The following is a 14,785-nucleotide window of genomic DNA, read 5'->3' on the forward strand; positions in this document are numbered from 1 at the left end:
GCTACTGGAAAGACTTTATTACTCTGAGGATGATGAGAAGGCGCTGGAGGGTTTGCAGCCGAGGACTGACATAATCTGATCTGTGTCTTAACGAGGGGTCCCTGGGGACTGCTGAACTAGGAAGAGGGTAGGAGCAAGGATGGAAGGTGGGGAGGCCAGTTAAGGGGAGAGAAGACGATGATGGTTGGGACCACCGCGAGCTCAATGAAAGTGAGACGGAGAGAGAAGATACTGGTCAATTTTTCAGGGTAGAACCTACAGGATTTAGTGATAGATCAGACATGGGATGTGACGGGAAGGAGTCAAGGGATCTCATACCAGATATAAAGCAAAACACGAAATATTTAGATAACCAGAAACAATTCATATTTGACATACTATGAAAATAAACACTTAATCCTCTCCCCTACCATGGTGACGTCAGAAAGTCAGGTGCACAAGTCTTTCCACGGTCAGCCCCGCCCAGGCCCCACCCCTGGCCGCCCCGACCACGCCCATCAGCTCCCCCGCCCTCGTTGCCATGGTGATCGCCGCTTTGGGTCGGCGTCCCGGAGTCTCCCGCAAGGCTCTGGTTGCTATGGTGATGGCGGCGCAGGGCGCTGGAGGGACTTTTTCGGCCGTGAGCCCCGCCCCCAGCGTACGGGATTCGTCGAAAGCAGGCGGGTCCCGCGGGGTGCTCGTTGCCATGGTGATCGCGGCCTCGACCCTCCGGGACTAGGCAGCGCCAGGAACTGTGTCAGCGGTCGCAGGTCAGTCAGACTCCCCTTGGGTGTCACCTTCGCCGGCCCGCGTGATACCCTCCCACCTCACGATCTGAACGCGGCCAGGGCCCCCGGGCCTCCCCATTTCCTGACCGCCCACCCCGGCCCCCAGGTGCTGGTCCGGAGAGGGAAGATCCGATGCGGAGGACCACAGGCCTCGATCGAGGGCACTCAGTGGGGAGGGCGCTGACCGGGAGGAGGAGACCCGGGCCTGTGGATATCGGCGGGAGGGGCCCAGCGCCGGGTGGGGTGCTTCTGCGAAAGGGTTGTGGGCTGCACCCTAAGGGCCGGCGCCCCCAGAGCCTTCATCGCTTGAGGCCAGGAGCGGGGTCCCCCTCGCTACTCCACTTCCTCTGCCAGGACTCTGGGTCCCTGCGGTGCCACAGACACTCAGAGCCCAGCGCTGAGCTCAGGGAGGGGCCACTCCTGGCAGGACACCCGGCAGGAGACCCCGCTCTCCAGCTCTCCCAGGCCGGCCGCAGGCCTGCACCCGCACCCCTGCACACACTGCCTGCAGCCGGGGGAGATGGCCCCTGACATGCCCCACAGAGAAGGAGGCTTGGACTGTTTTCAGAGCAATAGCCATGTTTGGCATCAACTCTGGGGAACCCCCAGGGACTCCCTAACCCTCTTTTTCCCCTGTTGGGGGCACAGGATTCCTGGAAGGATGAGGTCCTCCCTGACACCTTTGGGGCCCTCTGTGAGCCGGGACCGCGTCATCAGCAGCTTCCCTAAGGTAGGGAGGCCTTAGGCCAACCCTTGATGTGTGCACTGCTCCAGGGACAGCATGCCCACACGCAGCCTTCCCCACCTCGCTCACCACCTGAACAAGGCAGGTGAATCGGGAGGCCAGTCCCTCGCAGAGAGACCCCAGGGACTCAGCAGACTTGTTGAGAAGCTGGCAGGCAAAAGGTGACACTGGAAGGCAGTGTGACGTGGAGGTTAAAGGCACAGACTTTGCAGTCAGACAGCGGTGTGAGTCCTGCGTGCCATTAAGCTGTGTGACCCTGGACAAGGTACTCGACCTCCCAGAGCTGCTGGCCCACAAGGATAGCTCTGCTCACGCTGGACGCCTGGTTCATGGTGAACGGGAGCTCCCTTGCCCAGGTGGTGGTTGCTGCTTTTCTCATTACAATTATTACATGATCAGGGCTTCCCTGGTGGTCCAGTAGTTAAGAATCCACCTTCCAATGCAGGGGATACGGGTTTGATCCCTGGCCTGGGAACTAAGATCCCATATGCCTTGGGGCAACTAAGCCCATTGTGAAGCCACAATGATCCTGCCTGCAACTAAGACCCAACCCAGCCAAAAATCAATCAATATTGTAAAATTATTATTACATTATCGAACAGTACCGCCAGTTTCCTGGGACCAAATCGAAGGTTCTCACCCCTTACCCTTCTGCCTTCTGTCCCTACTAAAAACTCACAGCCGTCTTAAAATCCATCCTTAATCACAGCAGGGGACACAAATCCATACTACCTGAAGTGGGTGGGAGGACCAGTGTCTCCCAGCCCTGCAGAAGCTTCACCTACCCTCTGCTCGCCGCCGCTCAGGGCCAGGTTCTGCAGCAATTTGTAACACAGAAGGTCAGACACAACACGATGTCCTCGAGAGGGGGCCACTTAGACAGCAGATGCTGCTTCCTGACACAGGCACAGGAGAAACGAGCACCTCTCGGGCTGATGCATGATGATGAGGGCCAAAGTAAGTGCTTGAGCACCAGATGTGAGAAAAGGTGCAGAAAAGAAACACTTCCACACGGGTGTTTGCTTCTATAAGCAGAGTACCTGGAAGCACGCTTGAGACCCTGCCATCTGTGGTCGCCGCCCTGTGTGCGGGAGAAAGCCTCCCTTTTAAAGAGTCTTGAAATCTGTGCTCAGGCCAGGGGGTGAAGGAGGGTAGACTGTGGGTGTTTGGGGTCTGCAGTGATTCTTCCTCCCCGTCTCCTGCTTCCTCCCTTCTGAGTTCTGTCTCCAGCTCGCACAGAGAAAGCCTCGGTGCCTCTGACTGGTGGATGGTACCCGAAAGACTTTCCATCTCATCAGAGGCCCAGCAACTGCTTCCCTTGTCAGTGGTGACTGGGGATGAAGGGGTTGAAGAGCTGAAGGAAGGGAGGGGTGACTGGCACAGGTCTCATGGGACAAAGGACCTCAATTACAGAGCGTGACAGCAAGGCTCAGAGAGGTAGGGAGGGCTGCCTGCCGGAGGTCACACAGCTGTGCGTGGGGGAGCCCAGACTTGAACCGACCATAGTTGACTCCGAGCTCTGACTGTCCCCCGCCCTGGGAGGCAGCCTGGGGCACCCCTGCTCCCACAGAAGGTGAGATTCTCCGCCATCTGCTTGTGGCCAGGTTTATCCTGCACCCTGGGGGCCACAGCACTTCAGGCCTGAGCAGTCTGCAGTCAAGCGGGCCGGTCCTTCCTTCATCCCACATGTCCAGTCTCCGTGTGTGCAGGGCCCACCAGCCTTCTTCAGCACGCTTCTCTAATCTGTATCCCAAGTGGTGCAGTGTGTGCTCAGTCGCTCAGTCATGTCTAACTTTATGAGGCCCCATGGACTGTAGCCTGCCAGGCTCCTCCATCCATGTAATTTTCCAGGCAAGAATACTGGAGTGGGTTGCCATTTCCTATTCCAGGGGATCTTTCTGACCCAGGGATCAAACCTGCATCGCCTGCCTTGGCAGATGTATTTTTTAGCACTGAGCCATCTAGGAAGCATTAACCTACTATATATCAACGTGATATAGAATTAATATTGCCTATCAGAAAGTTTTACCACTGGTTAAAAAAAAAACACACACACATGAAAGTGATTTTTAAGCTGTACGTTTTCTTGAAAAGAAGAAATTCCTAGCTTTTACTCAGGACAACAGAAACAGTACATTTGAAAGTTTTTCTCTTAGGAAGAATCTGGGATCCACTGCATCGTTCTTATTTTGTTCTTTTCCCCTCTTCTTTCTGTCCCCAACACTTCTACTATTTCCCTCTTCTTGGCCGGCACCAGGCTGTGTCCTTCCATTGGCTTATTACCATCACCAGTTGAACTACATTTTTTGTGTCGGGTTTTGGCTGCCTTCCTTCCTGCCGCACTGCACGGCCAGATTCCTTATTGCTTTTGGACTAGTGGTGGGCCCCGTCTCCTGACCGCCGTGTCTCGGTCGCGCCGCATCCCTCACCCCGCTCCTCCCGCGACTTGATGCCGACAGGGAGAGAAGCGGACAGAAAAGCAGCCAGCCTTCCCGAGAAGAGGGCCCACCCACCTCCGCGAGACCGTGGCCCTGGGCTGAGCGCTTGCCTGAGCGCCCGCAGACCAAGAGGCGCTGTGAGAGTGCCCCCACCTCACAGCTGAGGACATGGGCGCCATGAGGCCCCGCATTCGCCCTCTGCAAAGCTGCTTCACTCTCCTCGCTGCCCTGGTGCAGTCACACGGGGCCGAAAGGGCAGGTGGGCCAGGGCAGAGAGCCGCCGGGCACGGGCCAAGGAGGTGGCTGGGGACATGGCAGAGCGCAGCTGCGGAACGCGGCGAGGCTCCACCCATGCCCCGGCCACGCCCCACGTAGCCTCGGCCAATCTGACCGCAAAACCTAATAGTCACGTTGCGTTTGTTTGGGCTTCCCGTGTGGCTTAGCGGGTAGGCAATCTGCCTGCAATGCGGGAGACCGGCTTCGATCCCTGGGTCGGGAAGATCTCCTGGAGGAAAGGAATGGCTATTCTTGCCTGGAGAATTCCACGGACAGAGGAGCCTGGGGGACTACAGTCCATGGGGTCGCAAAGGGTCGGAGACGACTGAGCGACTTTCACTTTTTTTGTTGAATATGATTTTTTTTTTGCAGCCTATAGAACAAACTTGCATTCCCCGAGTGTCAGGGCGTCTTTGCTGAGCACCCAGTATGCATATGCCAGGCCGGCTCTGTGCTGGCGGTTTTACAAACACGACCTCATTCACGCCCCCAAGTCTCGAAGGGTTTCCAGATGTGGAAACTGAAGTTCAGAGGCATGAGGCAACTGCCCAGGGTCACACAGCACCTGAGGGTCCGTGCTCTCGGGCCACTATTCGGTCCTGCCTTCCGAAAAATGTGGACGAAGCAAGTGCTTTCTAGGACAATTTCCATGCACGAATATGCATATTTTAAAAAAACGAAAGCAGCATCAGAGATTCGTAGTAGAAAGCGTAGGAGGGTCTTGGTGCTAAACGTGTCCTTACAGCCCACCCCTCCTCTCACCAGAGGGGACAGAGGTGTGACACACCCAGAGCAAGGGCCCAGCTTCCCTCCCCCAACAAGACCCAGCTCTCTGGGTCCCCGCCTGGGCTCCCTGGCACATTAGAGCCTTGGAGCCTGTGAGGTGCTGACAAGGAGGGACGTGATGGAGGCTTGGAAGGGGAGGGAGGGGACCCTGGGAAGTAAGCCACCAGCTCCTGCCCGGGAGCTCCGCAGGGGGACATGCCCACCTGTCTGTCTGTCTTTCTGCAGTGGTACACACCCGCCGCCTGCCTGCAGCTCCGGGAGCACTTCCACGGGCAGGTCAGCACTGCCTGCCAGCGCGGGAACACGGGGACCGTAGGGTGAGCGCTGTCTCCGCCGGGGAGGGTGGGGAGAGCCCAGCGCACACCTGAGTGTACGGAGGCAGACGCGCGCCTCGGACAGCAGACCGTGCGGGTGCCGCCCCGGCCGGCCCGGGGACCATTGTGCCGGTCATCCCGCCTCACCTCACCTGCCGCAGGAACATCTCTGCCCTTGGGGAGGCCAGTGCCTGAGGTCTGAGCGCGGCTGTTCCCTCGGGCTTCAGCCTTAGTGTCGGGGCCCCGGGGCCGCCTCTGAGTCCCCACCACGCCTGCCCCTCAGCCCAAGACTCTGCCTCCCGTGGTGCACATTTCTGATTCTCACTACAGGGACAGGGGCCTGGTGGGGTCAGGGGTATGACGGCCCCAGAACAAAGGCAGGCCCTCTGCCCCTCCCCTGGGCCAGCGAGGGGGGCACACACCACAGAGCGTCTCACAGGTGGCCTGTCCCCGTCACGAGTGGGGACCGCAGGGGAGGAGGGGCCCGTGTGCGTGAGGATGCCCTCGTGACCACGCCTGCAAGACCATGCCTTGCCCCTCTCAGGCTCAGACTCTCCAAGGTGGTGGTGGTCGGCGATCTCTACGTGGGCAAGACCAGCCTCATCCACAGGTGCGTGGCCAGCCACCCCCTCCCAGCACGGCTGTCAGGCCTGCCTGGGAGGCCCAGTCCCAGATCACAGCAGAGACCATGTGGCTGCTGGGAGGGGATGCAGGAAATCAGGGAGACGGCAGGCGTGCAGCGAGTGTGGCCTCCCCGGAGCCTGGCAATGGTCAGGCGGTCTCCACTGCCCCCCCTGCTGGTGGGCACAGGGCCTCTCCCTGTCCTGACCCCCACTTGTGGCCTCTGGCTGCGGCAGCCTCTGCCCATGGAGCTCTCGCTGGAGGCTCCATCCGCCTGTGGCCTGTCCCCATGGCCCGGTTCCATGGCCACTGCCACCTGGCCTCCCCGCGCGGGCGGACTTCCTGTGGCCTGCAGCCCCACACGTGGCCTCTGACAGCTTCCCGGGTCCCACAGGTTCTGCAAGAATGTCTTCGACCATGACTACAAGGCCACCATCGGGGTGGACTTTGAGATTGAGCGGTTTGAGGTCGCTGGGACCCCCTTCAGTCTCCAGATGTAAGTTGCTGGCGGCCGCCTGAGTGTCTCCCAATGGTCATGGACGGGCTTTGTGGAGACCCCGGGGAAGGCCCCAGCAAGGGAGCAGGGGACCTTGGCCAGCTGTGTGAGGCTGGGCTCCCCGCTTCTGCAGACCCAGGCCCCAGGCACACCCACACCCCCTACCCCATGCGCCTCGTGTGCCTCTGATCCCATGCACCGGGTCTGGGCATGGCTTCCAGCAAGTCAGTTCAGGCCTCTGAGCCGCTGTTCACGCCTGGAAAGCGGGGCCAAAATTGGTCTCTGCGTGCGAGGCTCTAGCGGGGGTCACGTGGCCCCCAGGCCTTCCTGGGGGCAGACATCCCCCCACCCCCGCCCTTGCTCACCTCCCCCTGCCTCTCTCCATCCGTCTGTCTGTCTGTCTTCTCCCTGCCCCACGGGGGGCGCACCCTAGGAAGGGATCAAGAGCAGATGGGGGCTGGCAGCAGGCACTTCCCGACGCCCGTGCTGCTGGGAAGGGCTCTGGGTCTCCCACCAGGGGCTCCCACGAGCCTGCTGGCTGAGACCCCACGAGCATAGCTAAACCTGCCGCCTCTTGGTCTCCTGTCTCTTTTGGCCACGGCACAGCTGGGACACAGCAGGGCAGGAGAAGTTCAAGTGCATCGCATCTGCCTACTACCGGGGTGCCCAGGGTGAGTGGCCGGCTGATGCCACTGGAGGGGCCTCAACCACGTGCAGCTGGGGGTCCCCCGTGAATTCCCCGCCGGCTCACCCTGAGAAGCTGAGTCCTCCGAGAGCCACGGAGGAAGCACGGGGGGTCCAGTGGCCTTCCAGCCAGGCCTGGGCGGGCCTCACCCGCCACACAGTCTAGGAGGCCCTAGGTGGCACGTGCTCCGCCACTGAAAGTCTCAGCCCCAGTTTCAGTTCAGAAAGATGCTCAGGGTGGGGAGTGTTTGGGCAGAGACCCCACAGAGAAGAGCGGGTCAGCTCAAGAGCAGAGGCTGGGGCTTGGGCGGAGGGGAGGAGAGGGGGTGCCCGTCACCCCCATGCACACCGTGGAGACCAGACTCCTTGCCCACTGCTTCCATGCTGAGGGCACCCCAACACCGGGCAGGCCTCCCGGGTGGCAGGCGGTGGCAGCATAGCCCCCTACTGAGACCAGGAAGACGAGGGAGAAGGGTTCCCGTGGGACGTGGGGGCCCAGGGTCGCAGGCGTCCTGTCTAGACTCAGGCGATGAGGCACAGCCGCGTCCACTCTGCTGCTGTCAGAAGTCGCGTTTTCATGAAGGCTGGAGAAGAGCAAAACCAGGAAGCTGTGGCCTGGAGTAACAGCTCTGCCACGCCCACTGTGGCCTCTTCTCGGGGTGGGGGGCTGGTGTGCGCCCTCCCCCCGGGAATAAGCCCGGCAGGCAGCCGCCCAGCCTTGGTTACTACCATCACCAGCGTGCTCCTTCACGCTGGCCCCCAGGCGGGGTAGGGCAGGGGGCTGTCCATGTCCTGCCCTTCTGGATCGATCTCCGTGTGCAGCCACCCAGGGCACGTGGGAGCAGGCAGGGCAGTGACGGAGGAGTCGAGGGCGGGGAGCTGCACTGCCAGGTCCCCCATGCCCCGAGCCTGCCTCTCCGCAACCGGCCCCGAAGCTGCTTGGTGCTCGTGGCCGCTGGGCCCCAGCCGCCAGCGTGGGAAGTCGGTCCCAGAGCTCTCCCACCGCTGCTCCAGCTTAATCCTCTCGGCCACCCTGAGGGCCCAAGGTGGCCATGGTCAGTCCCCACCGGGTCACGGCTGGGGAGGCCGCTTGATCTCTCAGCAGTCCAGGCCTCCCCTGTGCACCCCACAGTCATCAGAGGCAGAGAAACTTTGAGGCAGGGAGCTCACCTTGCCTTCCTGGACCCCACTGCGGATCAGAGGGGTGGGGACTGGGTCCCCATGTCACAGGTCCAGGGCTGCGTGCCTGAGGGGCTCCTGGGACAGCTGTGTGGGAGCCCCCTTGTCTTGCCGTCTTTGCCTCCCTGTTGTTCACCGGCTTCCCCCGTGCCTGCAGTGATCATCACGGCCTTTGACCTCACTGACGTGCAGACCCTGGAGCACAGCAGGCAAGTCTGGGTTCGGTGGCCCCCGTGGGCTCCCTGGGCTGGGAGGCTGCCTGGAGGGCTCCCCGACCCTGGGCCACGAGCTGGAGCCCGACAGTGTGTGCAGGAGACCAGGCTGGCCGGTCAGCACCAGCTGCCCACGGGCCAGCAGCGGTGCGGCTGCTGTTCTGTCCCTCGGCCAGCTCAGAGCGGCCTGCGTTGACTTCAGGGCTCAGCTTGAAAGCCTTACCAGTGTTGGGAGGAAGGCCCTGGCGTCCTCACCACTCCTGGGCCCCAGGCATGGGGACACCACTGGGCACCTGCTCTCTCGGGCAGAGATCTGGGCGAGAGCCAGGGGTCGTTGGCTGATGGGCAGAGCCCCCCGCCCCTGACTTTGGTTTGGGGCATTCACAGCTGCATCTGCAGCCCTGTGAAGGGAGCTGGGCTGGTCAGTCCCATTGGTGGCAGTGCCAGATGGACCCAGGGTGCGGGACGCCTCGGGGCTCCCTGACTCCCTGATGCGCCTGCGTCCCCGCCCACTGGAGACGCCCTCGGGCAGCACGGTCCACATCCCCTCGCGGCACCCCCGGCCCTGGGGGGCCCTGGGCTCCCTCGACCGCTCGGGGTGGGGTGGGTCCATCCCAGCCTGTCACCCGCCTTCCAGGCAGTGGCTGGAGGACGCGCTGAGGGAGAACGAGCCGGGCGCCTGCTTCGTGTTCCTCGTGGGGACCAAGAAGGACCTGCTGGTGAGCAGAGCCAGGCGGGCCCGGCGGCCTCGGGGGACGCGGAGCAGAGGGTGACCCCCAGGGCCTAGGCGGGAGCTCTCGGGTCCCCGATCCCCGTCAAGTCAGGGAGGGACGCTGGAGCTCAGACCCGCCCGGGATCACCTCCAGGCGGGTGCCCAGGCTGGGCATCCCCGCGGGGGGCTGGGGGGGACGAGGGTGCTGGGTCAGCAGGGCCGCTTCCCCCAGTCAGGGGCCGCGTGCGAGCAGGCGGAGGCGGAGGCGGTGCGCCTGGCCAACGAGATGCGCGCTGAGTATTGGTCCGTATCGGCCAAGACCGGTGAGTGGGTGCGGGGCTGCCGCCGCGGCCTGCGATCGGGGGCGGGGGGCCGGCCCGTGGGTGGGAGGACTGAGACCCCGACTCCTGCGTGTGGGGGCAGGTCCCCGCGGTCCTGGCCGGCGTCTCAGGGAGGCAGGGGCAGCCGCAGCGTCGTCCCGCCCCCTACCCGAGGCGGGCGTAGCACGCACGGTCTCAACCAATCGCGGCTGAGCGCCCGCAGGCCAAGCTCTGCCCGCTGGACAGATGCGCACTGTCCCTCCCCTCCCCAGCCGTCTTCAGAGAAGGCGGAGACAGCGGCCACGCCCCCGCCGGCCCTCACCCACATCCCTCCCAGTCTGCCCAGCCTCACTGGTTCCCTGGCTCCCGAGCTGACCGCACCCACGGGCACCGCTTACCGCAGCTCCCAACATCTCTGAGCCTCGGCATCCTCACCCGGGAAGTGGGGCGATGCCGTCAGTCTTGTATTTTTAATGCAAAACACGATTTTTATGATAAAAGACACAGGATTCACTGAGGAAAAACGAGCGAACGCACAGAAGCAAAGAACAGACTTTGCAAACAGGTTGTAAGTGCCTGGCGCACCGCGGGCGCCAACGCTGTGGGGACTCAAGAATTACACCTCGGAGTCCTCATCCCAGGGGAGGGGCCACTGTGGATGCCTGCCCGGGGTGCAGGTGGAAGCACCACCTCCTCTGGCCCAGCACAAAGTGGTGGCCGTGCCCAGTTCCCTCCGCCCCTTCCTGAGGGCACCCCCCAAGTCTGTGAGAACCCACCCTCTTGTTGGAGTAACAGCCCATTCCCAGAGAGCTCCTTATGGACCAAGCAGGACCGCCTTGTGCGGTTGTACAGGTTGTTAACTGCACAAATGCAGTGTGCGTGTCGAGGGCTTCACCTGGCCCTGTGCCCGATGGGTGGCCTTGTCCTCCTGCAGGAGGAGGCACAAAAGGCTCCACGTGGGAGCCAGGGGCGCTAACCCTGGTGGCTGCCCGCTGCACAGATGCAAAAAGGTGACAGGAAAGCAGGCGCACTTGTGATCTCTGCGCAGCCCAGCGCCTGGCCTGCAGGCGTTCGGCTGTGATTGCTTGAAACAGTGCATGCTAAGTCGCTTCAGGCACGTCTGACTCTTTGTGACCCCATGGACTGCAGCCCGCCAGGCTCCTCTGTCCATGGGATTCTCCAGACAAGAATACTGGAGTATGTTGCCTGCCCCTCCTCCAGGGGATCTTCCCGACCCAGGGATTGAACCCGTGACTCAAGTCTCTGCACTGGCAGGCAGGTTCTTTACCTCTAGCGCCACCTGGAAAGCCCAACTGAAAGACTAGATGCCTGGAAGCCAAGGCTCAGAGGTTGTCAGGAGTGGCCAGGGCTAATGGCCTGGCCGGGAGCCCGTCCCCTGTACAGGGAGGGGAGCGTCCTGCCTCCTGCCCCACCGGCTCCCCCCGCCCCCGACAGGGTGCCTGCAGGCGGGGGTCACGACTGTCCCGTGCCCGCAGGGGAGAATGTGAAGGCGTTTTTCAGCCGCGTGGCTGCCCTGGCCTTCGAGCGCTCAGTATTGCAGGACTTGGAGCAGAGGAGCAGCGCCCCGCTGCAGGTCGGCGGCGGGGACGTCATCCGTAAGCTCAGGGCCCCCGGGCTGGGGAGGGGCTCACGCCCAACATCTGCATCCACCACCCTCTGCTGGGACTCGACCAGACATCTACCCGGCTTGTCTGGGCCCCTCTCCCATCCCGCTGACCTCCGGCTGCAGGTCCCCCGCCTGCCGGGCAGCTCAGGTGCCCAGTCAATGCCAGGTGACTTCTCCCCTTGCTGCAGGGATGGAGGGACATCGACCCGAGGCCCCGGACAGCAGGAGGCCCTCCGGCCCGAGTTGTTGTTAGCCAGGCCTGCAAGCAGAGGCCTCCCCACCCTCCACGAGGCATGCCGGTGGTGCGTCCGTGACATGGAGGGGGACACGGAGCACCCACCGTGCTGAGCCCCAGGGCCCCCCGCCTCCTCTTCTCCGTAGCAGGGTGGGAGCCAGAGGAGGCCCCCACTGCCACCCAGGGCCCCATGCTGGAAGGCCAGTCACACCTACAAAGTTGCCCGTCAGCCCCAGAGGCTCATGACTGCAGGCATGGCACCTGTCTCCTGGGTCCCAGAGCCCGGGCACAGCCAGGGCTCCCCAGGCCTCTCCCCAGCCTTCCTGGGTTGGCCTCGGAGTCCCCCTCATCTCGGGCCCAGGCGAGTGGGACTCGCCGACGTCAGCGGAAGCCCAGGGAAAGCTGGGTTTCTCTCCCGGCCCTGACTCTTCTATGAGCAGGGCTGGGCCTCACCGTCCACCGTCCCTCCGCCACGGACTTGTGTGCCCCTCTCTGGCCACCGAGGGGCCACCTCTGGCTGCGTCGTGACCCGTGATATCCTGCCCCCTGGGTCAGGGGCTGAGGACGGGCAGAACGGGCCACGCACACCCCCACCCACCCCTGGGGATGAGAAGGTGCCGCGCGCAGGTCTCTGGGGACCCCCGTGATGGCCCACGTGTCTGCAGCACATCGGAGGCGCTCCAGCACCTGCAGGCAGGCTCCCCGTCTCCATGGTCCTCCTGACCCCTGGAACAGGCGGATGCCCCGGCCTCCCCACCCCAGCTCCCGCCCAGAGTGCTTGGCCCGCTCCAGGCTGCCGTGGGGCTCCTCCACAGGGCCTCCTGAGCCCCCACCCCACGGCCACGGGCGGGCGCACGTCTAGCCTCCGTCCCTGGGGACCGCGAGTGTTTCTTGGGCAGCCGGTGGGCAGCGACTGGGGGATGCCGCGTCTTCTGTTTGGTCTGCCTTCCCCATGTCTTCAGCTCTCCTTTTCATAGACGGAGGGTACTCCTTTGTGTAAAGCACTCCCGCAGGAACGGCAAACGCCTGTGAGATGGGGCAGCACAGGGCTCAGCCTCCAGGGAGGCGCCCCCCATGGGCCGACGTAAGCAGCGCAGGCCTCCTGCTCCTCGTTAGCTGTGAAACCAGCGTGACCTCTCCCTGGCCCACCGGGCGGCCTTCCTCCCAGGCTGGGCGAGCCTGCGTGTCCCTTCAGGGCTGCAGATTTGACTTCCTGCAGATGGGCCAGAGTCCGTTCAGGCCGCCCGGACCTGGGACAGTCGGCTTTTCACTTCTCTTCACTGAGATGACGGTCCTCACAGCGGCAGTTTTCCGCGCTCGGGATTCCCCGCAGAGATCTAGCTGGGCCTCCGGTGGGCTGGCCCACCAGACCCAGCCTCGGCTGCGCCAGGCCCGGGCTTGGGGCACACGAGAGACAGCTCGGGATGGGTGAGTCTGCTCAGGTGGGCTGGCACCCTCCCGGCTCCCGCCCCCACTCTGGGGACCGTGTCCGGCTGTCACTGGCCCCTGAGCCAGGACCATTGTCTCATGTGCACCCAGCCCCCTAAGCTGCCCGGTGGGAAACTCCCCTCCTGGGCCCCCCGTGTGTGTCCGGCTATTACGGCGTCTCTTCTGAAGCTGCCGTGGGCCCACTGATCCCACAAGTCCACAGAGACAGTGACGTGTCTGGGCGCCGACGCAGGGCTGTGTGCAAGCACTTCCGAGGCGTCTGGAGGAAACGGGGGCCTCAGACGCATCCAGAGCCCCCTTCAGTCTGGCGACGGAACACAGGCCTCTCCCGAGGGACCACAGGCTCCTGAGGGCCTTGGGCGCGTGAGCCGGACGCCTGAGGTCGCCTGAGATGGAGGTAAGGGGATGTGGCGATGGGCGGGGGGCCCGATCCACTCACAGTCACGCAGATAGAAACCTGAGGGGGGCCGGTGGGGGGCGGGGACGGGCCTTCCTGGCCTGTGAGCTGCAGAGGGTGCTCGGGACCCAGGAGGCCTGGGGCAGAGACAAGAGCGAGTGTGGGGCGCGGGAGCTTTCAGAAGCAGCCGCAGCTCAGAGAGGACCCTCATCCTCTGAGCCTTCCGTTTTCTTGGAGACGGGGCGGGGGAGCTGGGGGCCCCAAGACGACACGACACCTGCCCAGCAGCCCCGGGCTCCCCTGCCATCTGCTGTGGCCTCCCTGCCACTGCCCGTGTGTCAAGCCGACGGGGAGTAGCATGGGGTCCCGTGGCCTCCTTCCAGGCCTCCACCCCTCATCCAGACACAACCCCCACCCCGGCATTCCGGGCCCCCGGCCACCTGTCTGAGCCTGCACCCCCAGGAGGAAGCAGGGCGGGGGCTCCTGTCCACAGGCTGCTCTTCACAGGTCCTTCCCGCCACCCCCTGGTCCCCAATGGAAGGGTGGCATCCCCCCACCCCTGCCTGAGGGTGCCCTGAGTCTCTGACCACAGGAAGCCACAGCCCGCACCGTGTCGCCGGCCGGGCCTTCAGGACCCAGCCCACCTTGTCCAGGCCCCTGCACTCTCTGTGAGGCTGGAAACGCAGCTGAGGCACTCACAGGGATCTGCACCCCCACCCTCCACTGCAGGGCCTCATCAATAATTGATTCTGCAGAAGGTGGGGGAGTTCCAGCCAAGAGAGGAGGAAAGGTCCACGGCTCACTCACTCGGAGCCCGGGGCCAGCGAAGCCCTGCAGAGACCCTGCTCCCCACTGTGGGCCGGGGCTGGGGGCCTGCAGCAGGTGCCCCGCCAGGCGCCCTCCAGCACACCGCCACGGGCAGGTCTACAGCACAGCTGTATCGATCACCCCCAGTTTCCGGTCTTGCCTGCAGCTCCCTGGGGTTGAAGGATGATGGATGACAGCTGGGGGGTCATGAGGCCACATCCCCACGTGAAGGGAGCCCTCCTCTGGCCCCCAAAGCTGGTGGGGATGAGGGCGCACATAGAGCAGAGAAGCAGCGAAACACAGTCCCCCTTCCTGCTGTGTGAGACCATCAGCAGTCACTCCCCACGCCTCCCATCCCCGTCCCCAGGTGACCACCAGCCAACTTTCTGTCCCCATAGGCTTGGTCTGTTCTGGACATTTCATGTAAACGGAGTCACACAATATGTGGTCTGTTATGCCTGGTTTCTTCCACTTGGCATAATGCTCTCAAGGTTCGTGGGTATTCAGCATGCACTGGTACTGCATTTTCTTTGATGGTCAAATAGTATTCCAGCGTCATTGTTTCCATCCCCCTGGGTTCTGAGGCATCGGAAGTTCTGAGTTCTGTCCAGCAGAGGGGGCTGTTGAGTCCCAGCGGCTCATTGCAGCAAAGGGAGCAGGTAGCCTTTGGGGCGGGGCTTGCCTGAACGAATGTGGTCCTGGGTTCAAGGACCCCTAGGG

General features: G+C 63.1%; 1 protein-coding gene across 8 annotated transcripts; it reads left to right on the top strand.

Moving 5' to 3' along the window:
- The first annotated feature begins 319 nt into the window (after positions 1-319).
- Positions 320-14,508, top strand: RAB36 (RAB36, member RAS oncogene family). 8 transcript variants are annotated; one of them, XM_025267242.3, is made up of 13 exons: positions 497-749; positions 1,416-1,497; positions 5,238-5,329; positions 5,871-5,936; positions 6,342-6,443; positions 7,050-7,114; positions 8,464-8,515; positions 9,156-9,237; positions 9,463-9,553; positions 11,047-11,166; positions 11,366-12,840; positions 12,952-13,258; positions 13,988-14,508. In XM_025267242.3, exons 2-11 carry the CDS (start codon positions 1,429-1,431, stop codon positions 11,428-11,430), a joined length of 804 nt encoding a protein of 267 aa, XP_025123027.2. In that variant the 5' UTR covers positions 497-749; positions 1,416-1,428; the 3' UTR covers positions 11,431-12,840; positions 12,952-13,258; positions 13,988-14,508. The 8 variants fall into 8 exon arrangements, with proteins under 8 accessions (XP_044786557.2, XP_025123024.2, XP_044786555.1 ...); XM_025267239.3 differs by having other exon boundaries at positions 332-749; positions 11,047-12,840; XM_044930620.2 differs by having other exon boundaries at positions 332-749; positions 11,047-12,840; positions 13,030-13,258.
- Positions 14,509-14,785: the final 277 nt, after the last annotated feature.

The sequence above is a fragment of the Bubalus bubalis genome, chromosome 17 (assembly GCF_019923935.1).
Source record: "Bubalus bubalis isolate 160015118507 breed Murrah chromosome 17, NDDB_SH_1, whole genome shotgun sequence".
Classification (NCBI taxonomy): Eukaryota; Metazoa; Chordata; class Mammalia; order Artiodactyla; family Bovidae; genus Bubalus; species Bubalus bubalis.

What these genes read in the sequence shown, in the direction of transcription:
- RAB36 (XM_025267239.3), top strand. Translation starts at nt 412, where the DNA reads ATGGTGACGTCAGAAAGTCAGGTGCACAAGTCTTTCCACGGTCAGCCC. An exon ending in TCATCAGCAGCTTCCCTAAG is followed by an intron (nt 1,498 to 5,237) that starts GTAGGGAGGCCT and finishes GTCTTTCTGCAG; the next exon opens with TGGTACACACCCGCCGCCTG. An exon ending in GGGAACACGGGGACCGTAGG is followed by an intron (nt 5,330 to 5,870) that starts GTGAGCGCTGTC and finishes TGCCCCTCTCAG; the next exon opens with GCTCAGACTCTCCAAGGTGG.